Source organism: Salvia splendens, chromosome 17, assembly GCF_004379255.2.
Source record: "Salvia splendens isolate huo1 chromosome 17, SspV2, whole genome shotgun sequence".
Classification (NCBI taxonomy): Eukaryota; Viridiplantae; Streptophyta; class Magnoliopsida; order Lamiales; family Lamiaceae; genus Salvia; species Salvia splendens.
The window spans coordinates 22,291,847-22,317,261 of record NC_056048.1 but is presented as its reverse complement, the minus strand read 5'-3'; the positions used below and the strand labels follow the sequence as shown (position 1 = coordinate 22,317,261).

At 32.7% G+C, this 25,415-nt stretch overlaps 1 protein-coding gene across 1 annotated transcript; it reads right to left on the bottom strand.

The window, feature by feature from the left end:
- Positions 1–1,551: 1,551 nt before the first annotated feature.
- On the bottom strand, positions 1,552–5,556 carry LOC121774090. Its single transcript, XM_042171015.1, has 10 exons — positions 5,381–5,556; positions 4,345–4,858; positions 4,077–4,224; positions 3,886–3,996; positions 3,122–3,734; positions 2,462–2,758; positions 2,291–2,360; positions 2,051–2,202; positions 1,869–1,935; positions 1,552–1,763 (listed from the first exon to the last, which is right to left on the bottom strand). Exons 1-8 carry the CDS (start codon positions 5,549–5,551, stop codon positions 2,057–2,059), a joined length of 2,070 nt encoding a protein of 689 aa, XP_042026949.1. The 5' UTR covers positions 5,552–5,556; the 3' UTR covers positions 1,552–1,763; positions 1,869–1,935; positions 2,051–2,056.
- Between the last annotated feature and the right edge of the window lie 19,859 nt (positions 5,557–25,415).

Here is a 25,415-nt window from a genome sequence, read left to right as displayed (position 1 = left end):
ATTACTATTATTTAGGATTATGTTGTGTGATTATTTTAGTTGAAGGGGGTGGCTACGACTTATTAGCATATAATTATTCATCTTGGATTAAGTTGTGATCACAACTTAATCCAAGATAAATAATTCTATGCTAATAATTCAATCTCATTTACTGAACATAGTATATATTTAATCATGAGATACAATCTTGCAAACTAAACAACCCCTAAAGCATACACTAATAGAGAACAAGCTTCGGAAAAATTTGAAAACTAACTACTGTAAAATTTAGGACGCAAAAGAAGACATTCTTATATTGAAGATAGATTATCTTAATCATTTTCTAAACTATGACACATGCATTTGCGTCCCCTAATTTTAGTTGGAAGGCCAAGAATAGAGATATTTTTTGAAGTATTGATGTTATATTTAGAAGCACCAGTTAACATTCTTGAATGTATTAAAAACATTCGTAGCCTTTTTTTTACTAGTATACTAAAATTAAGAATATACTTTAAAGAAAATGCTGAAATCTAGAGCGTGGCATTTTATATAAAAATAAGCTAAAATTTCCGAATATAAAACAATAATTCGTAAAATGAATTTAAAAAAATAATAAATAAAAGGTAGGGGCCGAGAAAAGACCAATTATTGGATTGGAATTCAAAATCTAATATTGCAGAAAATGATGTGAACATAATTCTAAAAAGTAATAATCATTGTAAACTAAAGCGCGTACAATTTAAAGGTTCAAATATGACTTGGTCCAAATTTTTACTTAGTTAAACCTACTTACTAATCTACTTACTCCATTCATCCAGCATTAATTGTCTGAATTTGCTATATTTATTTGTAAATAATGATCTCATTTGCATTTTACTATTTGGTATAAGATTCCATATCACCCTAACTTTATTCCCCACGTTTAATTATAAAACTAATACTATAAAAATATAATTTACATTTCACTAACTTTTTTCACTCACTTTTTATTATAATTTTTATAACCCGAATCATGTCAAAGTGATATTCTTATTGGCAAACAGAGGAAGAACTAGTTGCACTTACAACTTTTTATTTCTTTACTATAAATCCCAAATCATTTTTTACTATTGGACTTTAACCTAAGTTTCTGCTTGTACCCAATAAAAAGTCTACAAATAAAAATTAAATAGACGAACCACATTTATTAATAGAGATAGGGGTAAGCATGTACTATTCACGACCAAAAATTCATGTACATGCGGCCTGCCTAATTGTTGGATTAAGATATTAATTTAACTTATTTCAATAGTTCTGTTGATTGTTATTGTTAATAATTTTAATATTTCGAATGCAGCTATTTGAAAAAAGTGAGACTATCTAGCTAGTTTGTTTGACAAAATTATTTTACAGTTTTATTAGTTTAAAGTTGCAAGTACAATAGTCTTAGTTATAGAGATAATTCAAACATATATCAAACAAAAATGAATATACCCTTGAATCATAGTATTACACAAAAATTAAGTATTTCTTGGTAAGAATCAAAAACACCTTCATCTCTACATGTTTTTCTTTGAGTAAGGGCTGAAATTGTGCACAATTCTGTCAGTTAAACTGTTAGCAAAACTATCTTGTCATCAGAGAGTAACTAGAGAGCTTCAATCAGTAGCACGCTCGTATTTTCTCGATCATTTTGGTGGCCGCAGACTCCCGAGCCTCACGAGGCGTGGGCCCCGCATCGCCCTCTGAAGTGAGAGTAGTATTATCTCTGCAATACACGGTCACATTTGCCAGGAACTTACCTGAAAACCACATCACATAGTTGCTGGTGTTATATGTTACCCCTGATGAGGTCAAATCCACAACCGGGACAAGTAATAAAATGGTACACGATGATGATGGCTTACCATCGGAAGGTTGCACCATGAATCTCGGCAGCCTCCAGTTGTTCATGCGACATACATATTCCAAATCCTGAAAAGAGAGCACCATCAAAACTAAATGCAGTGTAGAGATGATAAATCACAAGCTCAAAGCATTTGTCGATCCTCTCTCTCGCATACACACATGTCTAGAGAAGAAAGCTCACTTGACATCATGACATCCTAGGGAGATAGATTTTGGGATTTCTGGTTTGCTTTTGAGGTTGAGAGTTGGTGGAATTTTCAACCTGCAGCAGCAAGTTATATTTCCCATTCATGATATTTTCGATACACTGACGAGCAAAACCAGCTTCACCACCTAAAAACATTTCACATTTATTTTCACTGAATTCTTACAATGGTGAAGATATCTACGGAAAAAGGCCAGGGAAAGATGGCATACATACCATCTCTCACGCGATCAGAAACATGCTCGTATAGTGCTAGTGTGTCTTCTATAGTGCAGAGGCGAGAAAACTGCCAATACGAGAAAAGTTAACTTCCTTTTCCAGACGTTATGCGTATAAAAGAACAGTTGAGAAAAAATGTTTTTACTTAAACTGAAGCATAGTAGTTACCAGTTGTTGTTTTTTCCAATTGAGAAGTGCCAATGCATTCTGAGGATCTTCTGAATGCGTTACATTGTTTACTTCAGCGCCATTCCGTGCCTCACTATGAACCACCATGCTGTAGTTTTCTACTACCGCAGCACCGCTTTGCTTGCTCGTCTCCCATATTAACTTCTCCTCTTTGTACAGACCATCATTCAGTGCCTCACTTTGAACCTCCCTGCAGTTCTTTTCTACTGCAACACCACCGCTTTGCTTGCTCGTCCGACCATCATTTGATTTCAAACGATCCGTAGTTTTCACCGCCTAGTGAATGTCATTCAGCACATCAATCAGTCGAATAACCAAGTGTTGTACCACGGGATAAGAAAACCAGATTCAATCTTATATGAGAAAAATTTATGCATTGGCTCCGATATGTTAATTTAAGATTTTCAGCAAGAGTTCATACCAAACAGATATTGGAGAAAAATGAAAAGATAGAGACATAAAATAATTTAGAGATAGCTATTTATAATCATCATTCTATAAATATTTGTCTGCTTTTCTCATACGAGGCATTAAAAAAAGTGCACACAGAACACACAGTAGCATAAAGAAAACTTGGATACAAGGGGCCTGTCTTAAGATGGTTGTACGAGATTGCCGTAGAAGATATATTAATCTTACCTTCGAGCTGGCACCATTTTCAGGATCATTTGTTGCGTCAAGCTGTGGAGAGGGAATGTTCTTATTCTGATGATCTCTTCTCACGCTTGCATTCGTCTTCTTCTCTCTTCTCTCACTTGAAACGGAAATTTTGAAAAAGTCGGCGGCAGTTTTTGTTGCATCAACCTGTGGAGAGGGAGTGTTGTTATTCTGATAATCACTTCTCATGCTTGCGTTCTTCTTCTCTCTTCCCTCACTTGGAACGGAAATATTGAAAAAGTCGGTGGCAGTTTTTGTCTGTCGCGAGGCACAAGCATCTACAGCTGCACGTTGAGACTTCCGTCTTGAATGGCCAGACAAGGGACCTTTCATGTGGTTGTTTTCACTGCCTTTATCAACACTTTCACGTCTGGTCTCAGGCACATCGGTGGCACACCCAAGTTTATCTTTATTATCGGAAATTTGCTCTTTGCCACCAGAAATACTCTTGCGTTTCCTTTGAGAGGCTTTGCCGTCACTGTTATCCAAGTCTTGAGCGTTGTTTTCTACACGAGGCTTAGCAGTTTTCTCTGCCTCCTTGTTCTTGACGATCTCAGTAACAATGTCGCTTAGAATAGGCACTGACGAATCTTTCCTGTACACGACACACCAAAACATCGAAGGCAATGTGACAGATTTCCACTTGAAATTTATGAAAACGTAGAAGTAATCAATCACAGCCAATACCATCAAATCAAGAATCAAGATGAAACCACTATCCACAGATGACATTATTAATTTATTACCTTGGAAGCCAGCTAGAGATCAACTCTGCATAAGGAAGCAAGCGATGATACTCAACGAGTGAGGTAGTCACCAAAGAATCAAGATAATTTTCTACAAAAGGGCCCTGCAAACTGCAAAAGTTGCCTAAAATATTTAGGATCATAAAATAGAAGCATTGTAATCAAGTCAAGAAATAGTTAATAGCTCTGACCTCTCAACAAGAGAATCGAGATCATAATTCTTGTTTTTGTCAAACAAGTGATTGCACTCCATCATATAAAACTGAGTAGCTGACTTCTCCTTGCTTAATGAATACACAACATGAGCCTCCAACACGACAAGGTCAGACACTTCGATGCCTAAACCATGCAACAAAACAGTCAGAGTCAAATAGGAATCAAGCTTCAAATCTCATTGTTGCACTAACTTCTATTATTCTAAACATATCTTGAATGATGAGTTAACGATGGATGGCAGACCTGCGACGTCCTTCACAGCATCAAAACCGATCTGCAGAAACTTAGCATGACCAGTCAATGGCTGCTGATCCTTCACTTTCCTCTTCTCACCTACTCTTATATCTTCATCTGTACCAAACACGTCAATCTCTTTTTCAACAAGTGACCACACGCCTTCAGTGACAGAATCCAATTGAAGCATGCAATTTTTTTTCTCCAAGTCAATCAACAAGACTGCAACCGTTGATATTGGATATCCTTCTATGCTTGGAGTATCCTTTGATGCATCTAACGATAAAGCTATATCACATGCACATTTGACAGCTCTCTCGGTCAATGAGAGATGAACATCAGAACCATTTAAAACCACGACTTCACTTCCACATATGGTTTCCAGAAATGTGGTTTCCAGAAATGGTTTCAAAGTTGGCCTCAGTGATAAAGCCAGCATACAGAAGGATACAAAATCAAGAAACTTGAACTCCAGTATCTGTTTCCTGTGGTAGTAGTTGTAAAGCAAAACAACTGCATGCATCTAATAAATCAGGAAAAGAAATCAGAAATTTTGAAATAGATTAACAGAACTAACAAGTACTCTAAATTTGAATGCAATGATATAATGGAGTAGCAAATTCCCCTTTCCTATAAACACAATTATGATCTTAAGAATGCTACCATCTTGTAGCCATATTTCGATGCCATAGTTCTATTACTTTTCTCAAGTAAAATGTCACATTATATTCAGAAAAATTACGCAAAATATAAAATCAAATACAACTAAAATTCCTTCATGAACACAAATGAAAGAGGAAGATCCCTCTAACACATCCCACTTTGCCATTTTTTGTTTGTATTCAAAGATTTCCTTTTCTTTCAGCAGTTGCAAAGTCGAGAAAACTCCCAAATCAAAAGTTTAAGATCAATCCTTCATTACTTATTCCAAGATGTCCTACTCTTTAGGCAACTATAGCTTCCAAAGACAGAATGTAACCCAAGTTAAAGACCAATCCTCAATTTATCAGAAGGAAAATAACACACACACACACACAGAGTGAACCTGTCTTGCAATAGATTTATGTGCCTCTTCGGAAGGAGGGTCGTTAATGGAGAACTTATAGGGCAACCTTGGATCAACCAATTTCTCAATAAATGCAATTACCACATCATTTGCAGGGCCTCTTTCCCATTTTGATTCCCCTTCTACAGCTGTTACAGAACACAAAGCCATCCCCAAACCTTCTGTGGTTACAGAACAAACACTTCAAATTAACAACACACATGAAAAAAAAAACAACAATCAACCTAAAATAAACCACCAATAAATAAATAGGCAGAAAAAAACACCTAAAACAGAGAAAACAACAAGAAAACACATCAAGGGTTCAGTTTTCTGCAGAAAGATACGGAATTTCACAAGAAAAGCAACATCTTTTCCAAGATTAGAGTGAATCTCATGAAATGCTCAAGCTTGCACATAAACAACATACATACATGCTGCATGCATGATCAAGAAAACACAAACACACACACACACACCAATGCTGATATATGTGTGAAGAACAACATATCAGAAAGCAAAAACAACAAAAAAAACACCTAAAACAGAAGACACTCACTCACCACCACCCAAAAAGGCAAAAACTTCCGGCTATTGAAGAAAAAACAAAGCAAAGGGAGAAAAGCAGCTGTCTTTTTTCCTACCAAGAAAAAGGTATTTTACTAAGAATTAGCGCTGACATAAATTGGTAGAAGACGAATCGCCAAACAGCACAACTCAGAGCTATTTTTAGCACACAGTGTGTGTGCACTGCGTGTGATGGTTTCTTGAGAAAAGGCTGCGTCTGTAGCAGCATGTATTCAAATTTTGTCCAACTCTCTATCTAGTATGAGTAAAATCATCAGTATTATTAATGGCGAAATGCATTTTAAAAAGAGTGATTTTCCATTAATAAAACTAGACTTGAATATCAGTACTTTTGTGTACTGTGGTAATTCAAGTCGATTTTCGTCGATGATTATATTTATGCATGAATAGACGATGCGCAATACATTAAATATACTTTATTGCGTTTGAGTAAGTGGCGTCCGATATGTGTGACTTATTTTATTATGCTTGTGTGAGTGGAGTTCGGCCCAATATTTAAGGTCCGCATTTAATGTTTGAATTGACGGAACTTGGTAGTTTTGAAATTTCATTAGAATTTTTTTATTTGGTTTAGAGTTATATTGTAAGATCCATACTCTACATTTTGTATCACATAAAAAAATTGCACGATGTTGAGCAAGATACTTGCACATCTTCGAGTACTTGAGCATGCCCACCCAAACGTTATTCAACAGGGGAGAATATGAAGTCGTGGTTTGAAATTATACTCCCTCCGTCCCACAATAAGAGTCATATTTTGTCATTTTTGTCTGTCTCATAATAAGAGTCATATTTCATATTTATCATAAATGGTAAGTAGACCCCACATTCCACCAACTTATTTCACCACACATTTTATTATAAAACTAATATATATAAGTGAGACCCTTATTTCACTAATTCAAGTCTTTTTTTTACTTAAATATCCAATCTTACTTTTGCCATGCTTAAATTTATAGCGATGGTTTAATTTTTATTTGTCTTTATCTATTTTTTCATTGTTTTTTCCGTTTACTTTAAAGTTGTTGTATTTATGTCCGAATAAGCAATGTCCAACACATTTAATATGCTTTACTGTGTTTGGGTAAGCGGCTTTGAATGTGTGTGACCTATTTTATTATGTTTGCGTAAGTGGAGCCCGACCCGATATTTAAGGTCCACATTTTATGTTTGGATTAACGAAACTTGGTAGTTTTAAAATTTCATTGGAAGTTTTTTATTTGGTTTAGAGCTGTGTAGAGATCCATACTCTACATTTTGTATCACATAAAAAAATTGCACGATATTAAGCACGATACTTGCACATCTATAAGTACTTGAGCATGCCCACACAAACGTTATTCAACTGGGGAGAATATGAAGTCGTGGTTTGAAATTATACTCCCCTCGTCCCACAATAAGAGTCTTATTTTGTCATTTTTGTTCGTCCCACAATAAGAGTCATATTTCAATTTTTTCTTAAATGGTAAGTAGACCCCACATTCTACCAACTTATTTCACCTCACATTTTATTACAAAACTAATATATATAAGTGGGACCCTTATTCCACTAATTCAAGTTCTCTTTTTTTACTAAAATATCAAATCTTAATTTAGCCATGCTTAAATTTATAGACATGGTTTAATTTTTATTTATCTTTATCTATTTTATTCATTATTTTTTTTCGTTTACTTCAAAGTCGCTGGTTGTTGTATTTATGTCTGAATAAGCGAAGTTCAACACATTTAATATGCTTTATTGTGTTTGGGTAAGCGGCGTTCAATGTGTGTGGCCTATTTTAATATGTTTACGTAAGTGGAGCCCGACGCAATATTTAAGGTCTGCATTTTATTTTTGGATTAACGGAACTTGGTAGTTTTGAAATTTCATTGGAATTTTTTTATTTCGTTTAGAGTTGTGTTGAGGTCTATACTCTACGTTTTGTATCTCATAAAAAAAACTTGCACGATGTTGAGCACGATACTTGCACATCTATGAGTACTTGAGCATGCCCACCCAAACGTTATTCAACTGGGGAGAATATGAAGTCATGGTTTGAAATTATACTCCCTCCGTCCCACAATAAGAGTCTTATTTTGTCATTTTTCTCCGTCCCACAATAAGAGTCATATTTCACTTTTACAATAAATAGTAAGTAGGCCACACATTCCAACAACTTATTTTACCCCACATTTTATTATAAAACTATTATATATATATATATATATATATAGAGTCTCATTATTCACAAATCCACTCTTAAAGACCGAACCACCGAACCATACCAAATTAGGGTTTTTAGATCTAGTTTTTTATGGATGAGAGACACAAATTTATCAATTATTTTCTCCTTCATCACGAGCCTATTTTAATTCATCCGAAGGTAAATAAGTCATACTAACATGTTACGAAGATTTAACTTTATTCCAGTAGGTTTTTACTTCATTCCAGTAGGTTTTTACTTCATTCCAGTAGGATTATTACTTCATTCAGTACGTAAATGCAATTTTCCCGTCGCGTGCCGTTCTTTCTCTCCACAATATCTATCACCACCGCCACAACGCTGATATGGTGTAATAAACACATGGAATGATGTAATAAATTATTGGAATGAAGTATGTGTAGAAGCATTTGAAGTCCTACTGGAATGAAATAAAAAAATTATCCAATGAAGTAATAACGTTTCTGAATGAAGTAATAAACGCACTTGAATAAATTGCATTTTTTAATGTAAATAAAGTAAAAACTCAGGTCAATGAATTCAAATGAAACATATGTTAAATCATTTCAAAACTTACTAGAAGAAAGTAAAAACATGTTGTAGTTTCAAGGTATTACGTACGGAATGAAGTAATAAACATATACAATGAAGTAAAATGGACTTGTAATGAAGACCGAAAAAATTACACAGCAGCACATCTCATCAGAAAAACTAGATCTAATGGCCCAGATTTGGTCTCTAGTTCGGTCTTTAAAATTGGTTCGACATTGATCACAACTCTATATATATATATATATATATATATATATTTTCCTATATAGGGTTTTGATCCATGCAAAAGCATTCTTAATACAAAAATGCAGAACCAAGCACACAAAAGTCATTTTTAGGTCATTGTAAGCTTATTTTTACGTCATTATAGTAAGGATGACATGAAATGATCTTAACATGACCTCAAATCCAAAGTTTATAATATGACCTAAAACTGCTTTACAATGACCCTCCGTGTTTTTGTTTAATTATTGACCATTGGATTGTCAAATCTCATGGTCAGGATTTGGTCTGGATTTTGTATTGAGATCAAGTTTTGTATTGATCATTTTCCTATATATATATATATATATATATATATATATATATAAGTGAGACTCTTATTCGACTAATTCAAGTCCACTTTTTTTTACTAAAATATGAAATCTTACTTTTGCCATGCTTAAATTTATAGCCACGGTTTAATTTTTATTTGTCTTTATCTATTATTTTCTTTGTTTTTTTCGTTTACGTTAAAGTCGTCGGTTGTTGTATTAATGTCTGAATAAGCGATGTCCAATACATTTAATATTTCTTTACTATGTTTGGGTAAGCGGCGTTCAATGTGTGTGACCTATTTTATTATGTTTGCGTAAATGGAGTCCGACCCAATATTTAAGGTCCGCATTTTATGTTTGGATTAACGGAACTTGGTAGTTTTAAAATTTCATTGGAATTTTTTTATTTGGTTTAGAGTTGTGTTGGGATCCATACTCTACATTTTGTATCACATAAAAACAATTGCACGATGTTGAGCACGATACTTGCACATCTATGAGTACTTGAGCATGCCCAGCCAAACGTTATTCAACTAGGGAAAATATGAAGTCGTGGTTTGAAATTATATTCCTTCCGTCCCACACTAAGAGTCTTATTTTGCCATTTTTGTTCGTCCCATAATAACAGTCATATTTCACTTTTACTATTAATGGTAAGTAGACCTCACACTCCACTAACTTATTTCACCTCACATCTTATTATAAAACTAATATATAAGTGGGACCTTTATTCCACTAGTTCAAGTCCTTTTTTACTAAAATATCAAATCTTACTTTTGTCATGCTTGAATTAATAGCCATGGTTTAATTTGTATTTATCTTTATCTATTTTTTTCTTTGTTTTTTTCATTAACATTAAAGTAGCCGGTTGTTGAATTTATGTCTGAATAAGCGATGTCCAATACATTTAATATTTCTTTACTATGTTTGGGTAAGCGGCGTTCAATGTGTGTGACCTATTTTATTATGTTTGCGTAAATGGAGTCTGACCCAATATTTAAGGTCCGCATTTTATGTTTGGATTAACGGAACTTGGTAGTTTTAAAATTTCATTGGAATTTTTTTATTTGGTTTAGAGTTGTGTTGGGATCCATACTCTACATTTTGTATCACATAAAAACAATTGCACGATGTTGAGCACGATACTTGCACATCTATGAGTACTTGAGCATGCCCAGCTAAACGTTATTCAACTAGGGAAAATATGAAGTCGTGGTTTGAAATTATATTCCCTCCGTCCCAAACTAAGAGTCTTATTTTGCCATTTTTGTCCGTCCCATAATAAGAGTCATATTTCACTTTTACCATTAATGGTAAGTAGACCTCACACTCCACTAACTTATTTCACCTCACATTTTATTATAAAACTAATATATAAGTGGGACCCTTATTCCACTAGTTCAAGTCCTTTTTTTACTAAAATATCAAATCTTACTTTTCCCATGCTTGAATTAATAGCCATGGTTTAATTTTTATTTGTCTTTACCTATTTTTTTCTTTGTTTTTTTCGTTAACATTAAAGTCGCCGGTTGTTGAATTTATGTCTGATTAAGCGATGTCCAATACATTTAATATGCTTTACTGTGTTTGGGTAAGCGACGTTCATTGTGTGTGACCTATTTTATTATGTTTGTGTAAGTGGAATCCGACCCAATATTTAAGGTCCGCATTTTTTGATTGGATTAACAGAACTTTGTAGTTTTGAAATTTCATTGGAATTTTTTTTATTTGGTTTAGAGTTGCGTTGAGATCCATACTCTACATTTTGTATCACATAAAAAAATTGTATGATGTTGAGCACGATACTTGCACATCTATGAGTACTTGAGCATGCCCACCCAAACGTTATTCAACTAGGAGAATATGAAATCGTGGTTTGAAATTATACTCCATCTGTCGCACAATAAGAGTTTTATTTTGCCATTTTTATCCGTCCCACAATAAGAGTAATTTTTCACTTTTACCATAAATGGTAAATAGACCCACATTCCACCAACTTATTCCACCTCACATTTTATTATAAACTAATATACTATAAGTGGGACCCTTATTCCACTAATTCAAGTCCTTTTTTTTTACTAAAACATCAAATCATACTTTTGCCATGCTTGAATTTATAGTCATGGTTTAGTTTTTATTTGTCTTTATCTATTTTTTCTTCATTTTTTAATTTACTTTAAAATCGCCGGTTGTTATATTTATGTTTGAATAAGCGATGTCCAATACATTTAATATGTTTTACTGTGTTTGGGTAAGCGACGTTTAATGTGTGTGACCTATTTTATTATGTTTGCGTAAGTGGAGCCCGGCCCAATATTTAAGGTCTGCATTTTATGTTTGGATTAACGGAACTTGGTAGTTTTGAAATTTCATTGGAATTTTTTTATTTGGTTTAGAGTTGTGTTGAGATCCATACTCTACATTTTGTATCAAATAAAAAAAACGGCATGATGTTGAGCACGATACTTGCACATCTATGAGTACTTGAGCTTGCCCACTCAAACGTTATTCAACTGGGGAGAATATGAAGTCGTGGTTTGAAATTATACTCCATACGTCGCACAATAAGAGTTTTATTTTGCCATTTTTGTCCGTCCCTCAATAAGAGTAATATTTCACTTTTACCATAAATGGTAAATAGACCTCACATTCCACCAACTTATTTCACCTCACATTTTATTGTAAAACTAATATATATATAAGTGGGACCCTTATTCCACTAATTCAAGTCCTTTTTTTACTAAAACATCAAATCTTACTTTTGCCATGCTTGAATTTATAGTCATGGTTTAATTTTTATTTGTCTTTATCTATTTTTTTCTTTGTTTTTTAATTTACTTTAAAGTCGTCGGTTGTTGTATTTATGTTTGAATAAGCGATGTCAAATACATTTAATATCTTTTACTATGTTTGGGTAAGCGGCGTTCAATGTGTGTGACCTATTTTATTATGTTTGCGTAAGTGGAGCCCGGCCCAATATTTAAGGTCCGCATTTTATGTTTGGATTAACGGAACTTGGTAGTTTTGAAATTTCATTGGAATTTTTTTATTTGGTTTAGAATTGCGTTGAGATCCATACTACACATTTTGTATCACATAAAAAAAATTGCATGATGTTGAGCACGATACTTGCACATCTATGAGTACTTGAGCATGCCCACCCAAACGTTATTCAACTAGGAGAATATGAAATCGTGGTTTGAAATTATACTCCATACGTCGCACAATAAGAGTTTTATTTTGCCATTTTTATCCGTCCCTCAATAAGAGTAATATTTCACTTTTACCATAAATGGTAAATAGACCTCACATTCCACCAACTTATTTCACCTCACATTTTATTGTAAAACTAATATATATATAAGGGACCCTTATTCCACTAATTCAAGTCCTTTTTTTTACTAAAACATCAAATCTTACTTTTGCCATGCTTGAATTTATAGTCATGGTTTAATTTTTATTTGTCTTTATCTATTTTTTTCTTCATTTTTTAATTTACTTTAAAGTCACCGGTTGTTGTATTTATGTTTGAATAAGCGATGTCCAATACATTTAATATGTTTTACTGTGTTTGGGTAAGCGACGGTTAATGTGTGTGACCTATTTTATTATGTTTGCGTAAGTGGAGCCCGGCCGAATATTTAAGGTCCGCATTTTATGTTTGGATTAACGGAACTTGGTAGTTTTGAAATTTCATTGGAATTTTTTTATTTGGTTTAGAGTTGCGTTGAGATCCATACTCTACATTTTGTATCAAATAAAAAAAACGGCATGATGTTGAGCACGATACTTGCACATCTATGAGTACTTGAGCTTGCCCACTCAAACGTTATTCAACTGGGGAGAATATGAAGTCGTGGTTTGAAATTATACTCCATACGTTGCACAATAAGAGTTTTATTTTGCCATTTTTGTCCGTCCCTCAATAAGAGTAATATTTCACTTTTACCATAAATGGTAAATAGACCTCACATTCCACCAACTTATTTCACCTCACATTTTATTGTAAAACTAATATATATATAAGTGAGACCCTTATTCCACTAATTCAAGTCCTTTTTTTTACTAAAACATCAAATCTTACTTTTGCCATGCTTGAATTTATAGTCATGGTTTAATTTTTATTTGTCTTTATCTATTTTTTTCTTTGTTTTTTAATTTACTTTAAAGTCGTCGGTTGTTGTATTTATGTTTGAATAAGCGATGTCCAATACATTTAATATGTTTTACTATGTTTGGGTAAGCGGCGTTCAATGTGTGTGACCTATTTTATTATGTTTGCGTAAGTGGAGCCCGGCCCAATATTTAAGGTCCGCATTTTATGTTTGGATTAACGGAACTAGGTAGTTTTGAAATTTCATTGGAATTTTTTTATTTGGTTTAGAGTTGTGTTGAGATCCATACTCTACATTTTGTATCACATAGAAAAAATTGTACGTTGTTGAGCACGATACTTGCACATCTATGAGTACTTGAGCATGCCCAGCCAAACGTTATTCAACTAGGGAAAATATGAAGTCGTGGTTTGAAATTATACTCCATACGTCGCACAATAAGAGTTTTATTTTGCCATTTTTGTTTGTCCCTCAATAAGAGTAATATTTCACTTTTACCATAAATGGTAAATAGACCTCACATTCCACCAACTTATTTCACCTCACATTTTATTGTAAAACTAATATATATATAAGTGGGACCCTTATTCCACTAATTCAAGTCATTTTTTTTACTAAAACATCAAATCTTACTTTTGCCATGCTTGAATTTATAGTCATGGTTTAATTTTTATTTGTCTTTATCTATTTTTTTCTTTGTTTTTTAATTTACTTTAAAGTCGTCGGTTGTTGTATTTATGTTTGAATAAGCGATGTCCAATACATTTAATATGTTTTACTATGTTTGGGTAAGCGGTGTTCAATGTGTGTGACCTATTTTATTATGTTTGCGTAAGTGGAGCCCGGCCCAATATTTAAGGTCCGCATTTTATGTTTGGATTAACGGAACTTGGTAGTTTTGAAATTTCATTGGAATTTTTTTATTTGGTTTAGAGTTGCGTTGAGATCCATACTCTACATTTTGTATCAAATAAAAAAAACGGCATGATGTTGAGCACGATACTTGCACATCTATGAGTACTTGAGCTTGCCCACTCAAACGTTATTCAACTGGGGAGAATATGAAGTCGTGGTTTGAAATTATACTCCATACGTTGCACAATAAGAGTTTTATTTTGCCATTTTTGTCCGTCCCTCAATAAGAGTAATATTTCACTTTTACCATAAATGGTAAATAGACCTCACATTCCACCAACTTATTTCACCTCACATTTTATTGTAAAACTAATATATATAAGTGGGACCCTTATTCCACTAATTCAAGTCCTTTTTTTTACTAAAACATCAAATCTTACTTTTGCCATGCTTGAATTTATAGTCATGGTTTAATTTTTATTTGTCTTTATCTATTTTTTTCTTTGTTTTTTAATTTACTTTAAAGTCGTCGGTTGTTGTATTTATGTTTGAATAAGCGATGTCAAATACATTTAATATCTTTTACTATGTTTGGGTAAGCGGCGTTCAATGTGTGTGACCTATTTTATTATGTTTGCGTAAGTGGAGCCCGGCCCAATATTTAAGGTCCGCATTTTATGTTTGGATTAACGGAACTTGGTAGTTTTGAAATTTCATTGGAATTTTTTTATTTGGTTTAGAATTGCGTTGAGATCCATACTACACATTTTGTATCACATAAAAAAAATTGCATGATGTTGAGCACGATACTTGCACATCTATGAGTACTTGAGCATGCCCACCCAAACGTTATTCAACTAGGAGAATATGAAATCGTGGTTTGAAATTATACTCCATCCGTCGCACAATAAGAGTTTTATTTTGCCATTTTTATCCGTCCCTCAATAAGAGTAATATTTCACTTTTACCATAAATGGTAAATAGACCTCACATTCCACCAACTTATTTCACCTCACATTTTATTGTAAAACTAATATATATATAAAGGACCCTTATTCCACTAATTCAAGTCCTTTTTTTTACTAAAACATCAAATCTTACTTTTGCCATGCTTGAATTTATAGTCATGGTTTAATTTTTATTTGTCTTTATCTATTTTTTTCTTCATTTTTTAATTTACTTTAAAGTCACCGGTTGTTGTATTTATGTTTGAATAAGCGATGTCCAATACATTTAATATGTTTTACTGTGTTTGGGTAAGCGACGGTTAATGTGTGTGACCTATTTTATTATGTTTGCGTAAGTGGAGCCCGGCCGAATATTTAAGGTCCGCATTTTATGTTTGGATTAACGGAACTTGGTAGTTTTGAAATTTCATTGGAATTTTTTTATTTGGTTTAGAGTTGCGTTGAGATCCATACTCTACATTTTGTATCAAATAAAAAAAACGGCATGATGTTGAGCACGATACTTGCACATCTATGAGTACTTGAGCTTGCCCACTCAACGTTATTCAACTGGGGAGAATATGAAGTCGTGGTTTGAAATTATACTCCATACGTTGCACAATAAGAGTTTTATTTTGCCATTTTTGTCCGTCCCTCAATAAGAGTAATATTTCACTTTTACCATAAATGGTAAATAGACCTCACATTCCACCAACTTATTTCACCTCACATTTTATTGTAAAACTAATATATATATAAGTGAGACCCTTATTCCACTAATTCAAGTCCTTTTTTTTACTAAAACATCAAATCTTACTTTTGCCATGCTTGAATTTATAGTCATGGTTTAATTTTTATTTGTCTTTATCTATTTTTTTCTTTGTTTTTTAATTTACTTTAAAGTCGTCGGTTGTTGTATTTATGTTTGAATAAGCGATGTCCAATACATTTAATATGTTTTACTATGTTTGGGTAAGCGGCGTTCAATGTGTGTGACCTATTTTATTATGTTTGCGTAAGTGGAGCCCGACCCAATATTTAAGGTCCGCATTTTATGTTTGGATTAACGGAACTTGGTAGTTTTGAAATTTCATTGGAATTTTTTTATTTGGTTTAGAATTGCGTTGAGATCCATACTACACATTTTGTATCACATAAAAAAAATTGCATGATGTTGAGCACGATACTTGCACATCTATGAGTACTTGAGCATGCCCACCCAAACGTTATTCAACTAGGAGAATATGAAATCGTGGTTTGAAATTATACTCCATACGTCGCACAATAAGAGTTTTATTTTGCCATTTTTGTTTGTCCCTCAATAAGAGTAATATTTCACTTTTACCATAAATGGTAAATAGACCTCACATTCCACCAACTTATTTCACCTCACATTTTATTGTAAAACTAATATATATATAAGGGACCCTTATTCCACTAATTCAAGTCCTTTTTTTTACTAAAACATCAAATCTTACTTTTGCCATGCTTGAATTTATAGTCATGGTTTAATTTTTATTTGTCTTTATCTATTTTTTTCTTTGTTTTTTAATTTACTTTAAAGTCGTCGGTTGTTGTATTTATGTTTGAATAAGCGATGTCCAATACATTTAATATGTTTTACTATGTTTGGGTAAGCGGTGTTCAATGTGTGTGACCTATTTTATTATGTTTGCGTAAGTGGAGCCCGGCCCAATATTTAAGGTCCGCATTTTATGTTTGGATTAACGGAACTTGGTAGTTTTGAAATTTCATTGGAATTTTTTTATTTGGTTTAGAGTTGCGTTGAGATCCATACTCTACATTTTGTATCAAATAAAAAAAACGGCATGATGTTGAGCACGATACTTGCACATCTATGAGTACTTGAGCTTGCCCACTCAAACGTTATTCAACTGGGGAGAATATGAAGTCGTGGTTTGAAATTATACTCCATACGTTGCACAATAAGAGTTTTATTTTGCCATTTTTGTCCGTCCCTCAATAAGAGTAATATTTCACTTTTACCATAAATGGTAAATAGACCTCACATTCCACCAACTTATTTCACCTCACATTTTATTGTAAAACTAATATATATAAGTGGGACCCTTATTCCACTAATTCAAGTCCTTTTTTTTACTAAAACATCAAATCTTACTTTTGCCATGCTTGAATTTATAGTCATGGTTTAATTTTTATTTGTCTTTATCTATTTTTTTCTTTGTTTTTTAATTTACTTTAAAGTCGTCGGTTGTTGTATTTATGTTTGAATAAGCGATGTCAAATACATTTAATATCTTTTACTATGTTTGGGTAAGCGGCGTTCAATGTGTGTGACCTATTTTATTATGTTTGCGTAAGTGGAGCCCGGCCCAATATTTAAGGTCCGCATTTTATGTTTGGATTAACGGAACTTGGTAGTTTTGAAATTTCATTGGAATTTTTTTATTTGGTTTAGAATTGCGTTGAGATCCATACTACACATTTTGTATCACATAAAAAAAATTGCATGATGTTGAGCACGATACTTGCACATCTATGAGTACTTGAGCATGCCCACCCAAACGTTATTCAACTAGGAGAATATGAAATCGTGGTTTGAAATTATACTCCATCCGTCGCACAATAAGAGTTTTATTTTGCCATTTTTATCCGTCCCTCAATAAGAGTAATATTTCACTTTTACCATAAATGGTAAATAGACCTCACATTCCACCAACTTATTTCACCTCACATTTTATTGTAAAACTAATATATATATAAAGGACCCTTATTCCACTAATTCAAGTCCTTTTTTTTACTAAAACATCAAATCTTACTTTTGCCATGCTTGAATTTATAGTCATGGTTTAATTTTTATTTGTCTTTATCTATTTTTTTCTTCATTTTTTAATTTACTTTAAAGTCACCGGTTGTTGTATTTATGTTTGAATAAGCGATGTCCAATACATTTAATATGTTTTACTGTGTTTGGGTAAGCGACGGTTAATGTGTGTGACCTATTTTATTATGTTTGCGTAAGTGGAGCCCGGCCGAATATTTAAGGTCCGCATTTTATGTTTGGATTAACGGAACTTGGTAGTTTTGAAATTTCATTGGAATTTTTTTATTTGGTTTAGAGTTGCGTTGAGATCCATACTCTACATTTTGTATCAAATAAAAAAAACGGCATGATGTTGAGCACGATACTTGCACATCTATGAGTACTTGAGCTTGCCCACTCAAACGTTATTCAACTGGGGAGAATATGAAGTCGTGGTTTGAAATTATACTCCATACGTTGCACAATAAGAGTTTTATTTTGCCATTTTTGTCCGTCCCTCAATAAGAGTAATATTTCACTTTTACCATAAATGGTAAATAGACCTCACATTCCACCAACTTATTTCACCTCACATTTTATTGTAAAACTAATATATATATAAGTGAGACCCTTATTCCACTAATTCAAGTCCTTTTTTTTACTAAAACATCAAATCTTACTTTTGCCATGCTTGAATTTATAGTCATGGTTTAATTTTTATTTGTCTTTATCTATTTTTTTCTTTGTTTTTTAATTTACTTTAAAGTCGTCGGTTGTTGTATTTATGTTTGAATAAGCGATGTCCAATACATTTAATATGTTTTACTATGTTTGGGTAAGCGGTGTTCAATGTGTGTGACCTATTTTATTATGTTTGCGTAAGTGGAGCCCGGCCCAATATTTAAGGTCCGCATTTTATGTTTGGATTAACGGAACTTGGTAGTTTTGAAATTTCATTGGAATTTTTTTATTTGGTTTAGAGTTGCGTTGAGATCCATACTCTACATTTTGTATCAAATAAAAAAAACGGCATGATGTTGAGCACGATACTTGCACATCTATGAGTACTTAAGCTTGCCCACTCAAACGTTATTCAACTGGGGAGAATATGAAGTCGTGGTTTGAAATTATACTCCATATGTTGCACAATAAGAGTTTTATTTTGCCATTTTTGTCCGTCCCTCAATAAGAGTAATATTTCACTTTTACCATAAATGGTAAATAGACCTCACATTCCACCAACTTATTTCACCTCACATTTTATTGTAAAACTAATATATATAAGTGGGACCCTTATTCCACTAATTCAAGTCCTTTTTTTTACTAAAACATCAAATCTTACTTTTGCCATGCTTGAATTTATAGTCATGGTTTAATTTTTATTTGTCTTTATCTATTTTTTTCTTTGTTTTTTAATTTACTTTAAAGTCGTCGGTTGTTGTATTTATGTTTGAATAAGCGATGTCAAATACATTTAATATCTTTTACTATGTTTGGGTAAGCGGCGTTCAATGTGTGTGACCTATTTTATTATGTTTGCGTAAGTGGAGCCCGGCCCAATATTTAAGGTCCGCATTTTATGTTTGGATTAACGGAACTTGGTAGTTTTGAAATTTCATTGGAATTTTTTTATTTGGTTTAGAATTGCGTTGAGATCCATACTACACATTTTGTATCACATAAAAAAAATTGCATGATGTTGAGCACGATACTTGCACATCTATGAGTACTTGAGCATGCCCACCCAAACGTTATTCAACTAGGAGAATATGAAATCGTGGTTTGAAATTATACTCCATCCGTCGCACAATAAGAGTTTTATTTTGCCATTTTTATCCGTCCCTCAATAAGAGTAATATTTCACTTTTACCATAAATGGTAAATAGACCTCACATTCCACCAACTTATTTCACCTCACATTTTATTGTAAAACTAATATATATATAAAGGACCCTTATTCCACTAATTCAAGTCCTTTTTTTTACTAAAACATCAAATCTTACTTTTGCCATGCTTGAATTTATAGTCATGGTTTAATTTTTATTTGTCTTTATCTATTTTTTTCTTCATTTTTTAATTTACTTTAAAGTCACCGGTTGTTGTATTTATGTTTGAATAAGCGATGTCCAATACATTTAATATGTTTTACTGTGTTTGGGTAAGCGACGGTTAATGTGTGTGACCTATTTTATTATGTTTGCGTAAGTGGAGCCCGGCCGAATATTTAAGGTCCGCATTTTATGTTTGGATTAACGGAACTTGGTAGTTTTGAAATTTCATTGGAATTTTTTTATTTGGTTTAGAGTTGCGTTGAGATCCATACTCTACATTTTGTATCAAATAAAAAAAACGGCATGATGTTGAGCACGATACTTGCACATCTATGAGTACTTGAGCTTGCCCACTCAAACGTTATTCAACTGGGGAGAATATGAAGTCGTGGTTTGAAATTATACTCCATACGTTGCACAATAAGAGTTTTATTTTGCCATTTTTGTCCGTCCCTCAATAAGAGTAATATTTCACTTTTACCATAAATGGTAAATAGACCTCACATTCCACCAACTTATTTCACCTCACATTTTATTGTAAAACTAATATATATATAAGTGAGACCCTTATTCCACTAATTCAAGTCCTTTTTTTTACTAAAACATCAAATCTTACTTTTGCCATGCTTGAATTTATAGTCATGGTTTAATTTTTATTTGTCTTTATCTATTTTTTTCTTTGTTTTTTAATTTACTTTAAAGTCGTCGGTTGTTGTATTTATGTTTGAATAAGCGATGTCCAATACATTTAATATGTTTTACTATGTTTGGGTAAGCGGCGTTCAATGTGTGTGACCTATTTTATTATGTTTGCGTAAGTGGAGCCCGACCCAATATTTAAGGTCCGCATTTTATGTTTGGATTAACGGAACTTGGTAGTTTTGAAATTTCATTGGAATTTTTTTATTTGGTTTAGAATTGCGTTGAGATCCATACTACACATTTTGTATCACATAAAAAAAATTGCATGATGTTGAGCACGATACTTGCACATCTATGAGTACTTGAGCATGCCCACCCAAACGTTATTCAACTAGGAGAATATGAAATCGTGGTTTGAAATTATACTCCATACGTCGCACAATAAGAGTTTTATTTTGCCATTTTTGTTTGTCCCTCAATAAGAGTAATATTTCACTTTTACCATAAATGGTAAATAGACCTCACATTCCACCAACTTATTTCACCTCACATTTTATTGTAAAACTAATATATATATAAGGGACCCTTATTCCACTAATTCAAGTCCTTTTTTTTACTAAAACATCAAATCTTACTTTTGCCATGCTTGAATTTATAGTCATGGTTTAATTTTTATTTGTCTTTATCTATTTTTTTCTTCATTTTTTAATTTACTTTAAAGTCACCGGTTGTTGTATTTATGTTTGAATAAGCGATGTCCAATACATTTAATATGTTTTACTGTGTTTGGGTAAGCGACGGTTAATGTGTGTGACCTATTTTATTATGTTTGCGTAAGTGGAGCCCGGCCGAATATTTAAGGTCCGCATTTTATGTTTGGATTAACGGAACTTGGTAGTTTTGAAATTTCATTGGAATTTTTTTATTTGGTTTAGAGTTGCGTTGAGATCCATACTCTACATTTTGTATCAAATAAAAAAAACGGCATGATGTTGAGCACGATACTTGCACATCTATGAGTACTTGAGCTTGCCCACTCAAACGTTATTCAACTGGGGAGAATATGAAGTCGTGGTTTAAAATTATACTCCATACGTTGCACAATAAGAGTTTTATTTTGCCATTTTTGTCCGTCCCTCAATAAGAGTAATATTTCACTTTTACCATAAATGGTAAATAGACCTCACATTCCACCAACTTATTTCACCTCACATTTTATTGTAAAACTAATATATATATAAGTGGGACCCTTATTCCACTAATTCAAGTCCTTTTTTTTACTAAAACATCAAATCTTACTTTTGCCATGCTTGAATTTATAGTCATGGTTTAAATTTTATTTGTCTTTATCTATTTTTTTCTTTGTTTTTTAATTTACTTTAAAGTCGTCGGTTGTTGTATTTATGTTTGAATAAGCGATGTCCAATACATTTAATATGTTTTACTATGTTTGGGTAAGCGGCGTTCAATGTGTGTGACCTATTTTATTATGTTTGCGTAAGTGGAGCCCGGTCCAATATTTAAGGTCCGCATTTTATGTTTGGATTAACGGAACTTGGTAGTTTTGAAATTTCATTGGAATTTTTTTATTTGGTTTAGAGTTGTGTTGAGATCCATACTCTACATTTTGTATCACATAGAAAAAATTGTACGATGTTGAGAACGATACCTGCACATCTATGAGTACTTGAGCATGCCCAGCCAAACGTTATTCAACTAGGGAAAATATGAAGTCGTGGTTTGAAATTATACTCCATACGTCGCACAATAAGAGTTTTATTTTGCCATTTTTGTCTGTCCCTCAATAAGAGTAATATTTCACTTTTACCATAAATGGTAAATATACCTCACATTCCACCAACTTATTTCACCTCACATTTTATTGTAAAACTAATATATATAAGGGACCCTTATTCCACTAATTCAAGTCCTTTTTTTTACTAAAACATCAAATCTTACTTTTGCCATGCTTGAATTTATAGTCATGGTTTAATTTTTATTTGTCTTTATCAATTTTTTCTTTGTTTTTTAATTTACTTTAAAGTCGTCGGTTGTTGTATTTATGTTTGAATAAGCGATGTCCAATACATTTAATATGTTTTACTATGTTTGGGTAAGCGGCGTTCAATGTGTGTGACCTATTTTATTATGTTTGCGTAAGTGGAGCCCGGCCTAATATTTAAGGTCCGCATTTTATGTTTGGATTAACGGAACTTGGTAGTTTTGAAATTTCATTGGAATTTTTTTATTTGGTTTAGAGTTGCGTTGAGATCCATACTATACATTTTGTATCACATAAAAAAAATTGCATGATGTTGAGCACGATACTTGCACATCTATGAGTACTTGAGCATGCCCACCCAAACGTTATTCAACTGGGGAGAATATGAAGTCGTGGTTTGAAATTATACTCCATCCGTCGCACAATAAGAGTTTTATTTTGCCATTTATAAAACTAATATATATAAGTGAGACTCTTATTCCACTAATTCCAGTCCCTTTTTTCTAAAATATCAAATCTTACTTTTTCTATGCTTGAATTTGTAGCTATGGTTTAATTTTTATTTATCTTTATCTATTTTTTTTCTTTGTTTTATAATTTACTTTAAAGTCACCGGTTGTTGTATTTATGTTTGAATAAGCGATGTCCAATACATTTATTGTGCTTTACTCTGTTTGGGTAAGCGGCGTTCAATGTGTATGACCTATTTTATTATGTTTGCGTAAGTGGAGCCCGACCCAATATTTAAGGTCCACATTTTATGTTTGGATTAACAGAACTTGGTAGTTTTGAAATTTCATTGGAATTTTTTTTATTTGGTTTTGAGTTGCGTTGAGATCCATACTCTACATTTTGTATCACATAAAAAAATTACATGATGTTGAGCGCGATACTTGCACATCTATGAGTACTTGAGCATGCCCACCCAAACGTTATTCAATTGGGGAGAATATGAAGTCGTGGTTTGAAATTATACTCCATTCGTCCCACAATAAGAGTCCTAATTTGCCAATTTTTGTCTGTCCCGCAATAAGAGTCATATTTCACTTTTACCATAAATGTTAAGTAGACCTCACATTCCACCAACTTATTTCACCTCACATTTTATTATAAAACTAATATATATAAGTGAGACTCTTATTCAACTAATTCCAGTCCTTTTTTTCTAAAATATCAAATCTTACTTTTGCCATGCTTGAATTTATGGCCATGGTTTAATTTTTATTTGTCTTTATCTATTTTTTTCTTTGTTTTTTCATTTACTTTAAAGTCGCCGGTTGTTGTATTTATGTTTGAATAAGTGATGTCCAATACATTTAATATGCTTTACTGTGTGTGGGTAAGCGACTTTCAATATGTGTGACCTATTTTATTATGTTTGAGTAAGTGGAGCCCGACCCAATATTTAAGGTCCGCATTTTATGTTTGGATTAACGGAACTTGGTAGTTTTGAAATTTCATTGGAATTTTTTTATTTTGTTTAGAGTTGAGTTGATATCCATACTCTACATTTTGTATCACATAAAATAAATTGCACGACGTTGAGCATGATACTTGCACATCTATGAAAACTTGAGCATGCCCACCCAAACGTTATTCAACTGGGGAGAATATGAAGTCGTGGTTTGAAATTATACTCCCTCCGTCCCACAATAAGAGTCTTATTTCACTTTTACCATAAATGGTAAATAGACACCCCATTCTACCAACTTATTTCACCTCACATTTTATTATAAAACTAATATATATAAGTGAGACCCTTATTCCACTAATTCAAGTCTTTTTTTTATACTAAAATATCAAATATTACTTTTGCCATGGTTTAATTTTTATTTGTCTTTATCTATTTTTTTCTTTGTTTTTTCGTTTACTTTAAAGTCGCAGGTTTTGTATTTATGTCATAATAAGCGATGTCCAATACATTTAATATGCTTTACTGTGTTTGGGTAAGCGGTGTTCAATGTGTGTGGCCTATTTTCTTATGTTTGTGTAAGTGGACCCCGACCTAATATTTAAGGTCCGCATTTTATGTTTGGATTAACGGAACTTGGCAGTATTAAAATTTCATTGGAATTTCTTTATTTGGTTTAGAGTTGTGTTGAGATCCATACTCTACATTTTGTATCACATAAAAAAAATTGCACGATGTTGAGCACGGTACTTGCACATCTATGAGTAGTTGAGCATGCCCACCCAAACGTTATTCAACTGGAGAGAATATGAAGTCTTGGTTTGAAATTATACTTTCCGTCGCACAATAAGAGTCCTATTTTGCCATTTTTTTCCGTCCCACAATAAGAGTAATATCTCACTTTTACCATAAATGGTAAGTAGACCCACATTCCACCAACTTATTTTACCTCACATTTTATTAGAAAACTAATATATATAAGTGAGACTCTTATTCCAATTACATTTCTTAAAATTCGTGTCATAACTAAATAGGACTCCTGTTGTGGGACGGAGAGAGTAGTACTTATTTTATGGCATAATCCTGCAAACGGGCTTACATACTTGCCACTGTAGCACTTCAAACAAGCTTAATTCGACCACTTAGTTGATTTTTGGCTTCATTTTTTAAGTCTTTGCAAATTTTCAAAAATTACGAAGTTACTACTAGTTTGCAAAAATTTTAAATTTCATACATTTTATTATCAAATTAATATATTACGCACTAACATTTTCCACTCACTTTTATTTATACACCAAAAAATTTAGAACTCAATAAATGAGATTTCCACTTTTTAGAACCTGAAAAATG

Bases quoted from the DNA above. Each gene is read 5' to 3' on its own strand.
- LOC121774090 (XM_042171015.1), bottom strand. From the start codon at position 5,551: ATGGCTTTGTGTTCTGTAACAGCTGTAGAAGGGGAATCAAAATGGGAA. The intron at 4,859-5,380 runs GTTCACTCTGTG...CTGATTTATTAG, and splicing joins ATAAATCTATTGCAAGACAG to ATGCATGCAGTTGTTTTGCT. The intron at 4,225-4,344 runs GTCTGCCATCCA...TGCATGGTTTAG, and splicing joins TGCTGTGAAGGACGTCGCAG to GCATCGAAGTGTCTGACCTT.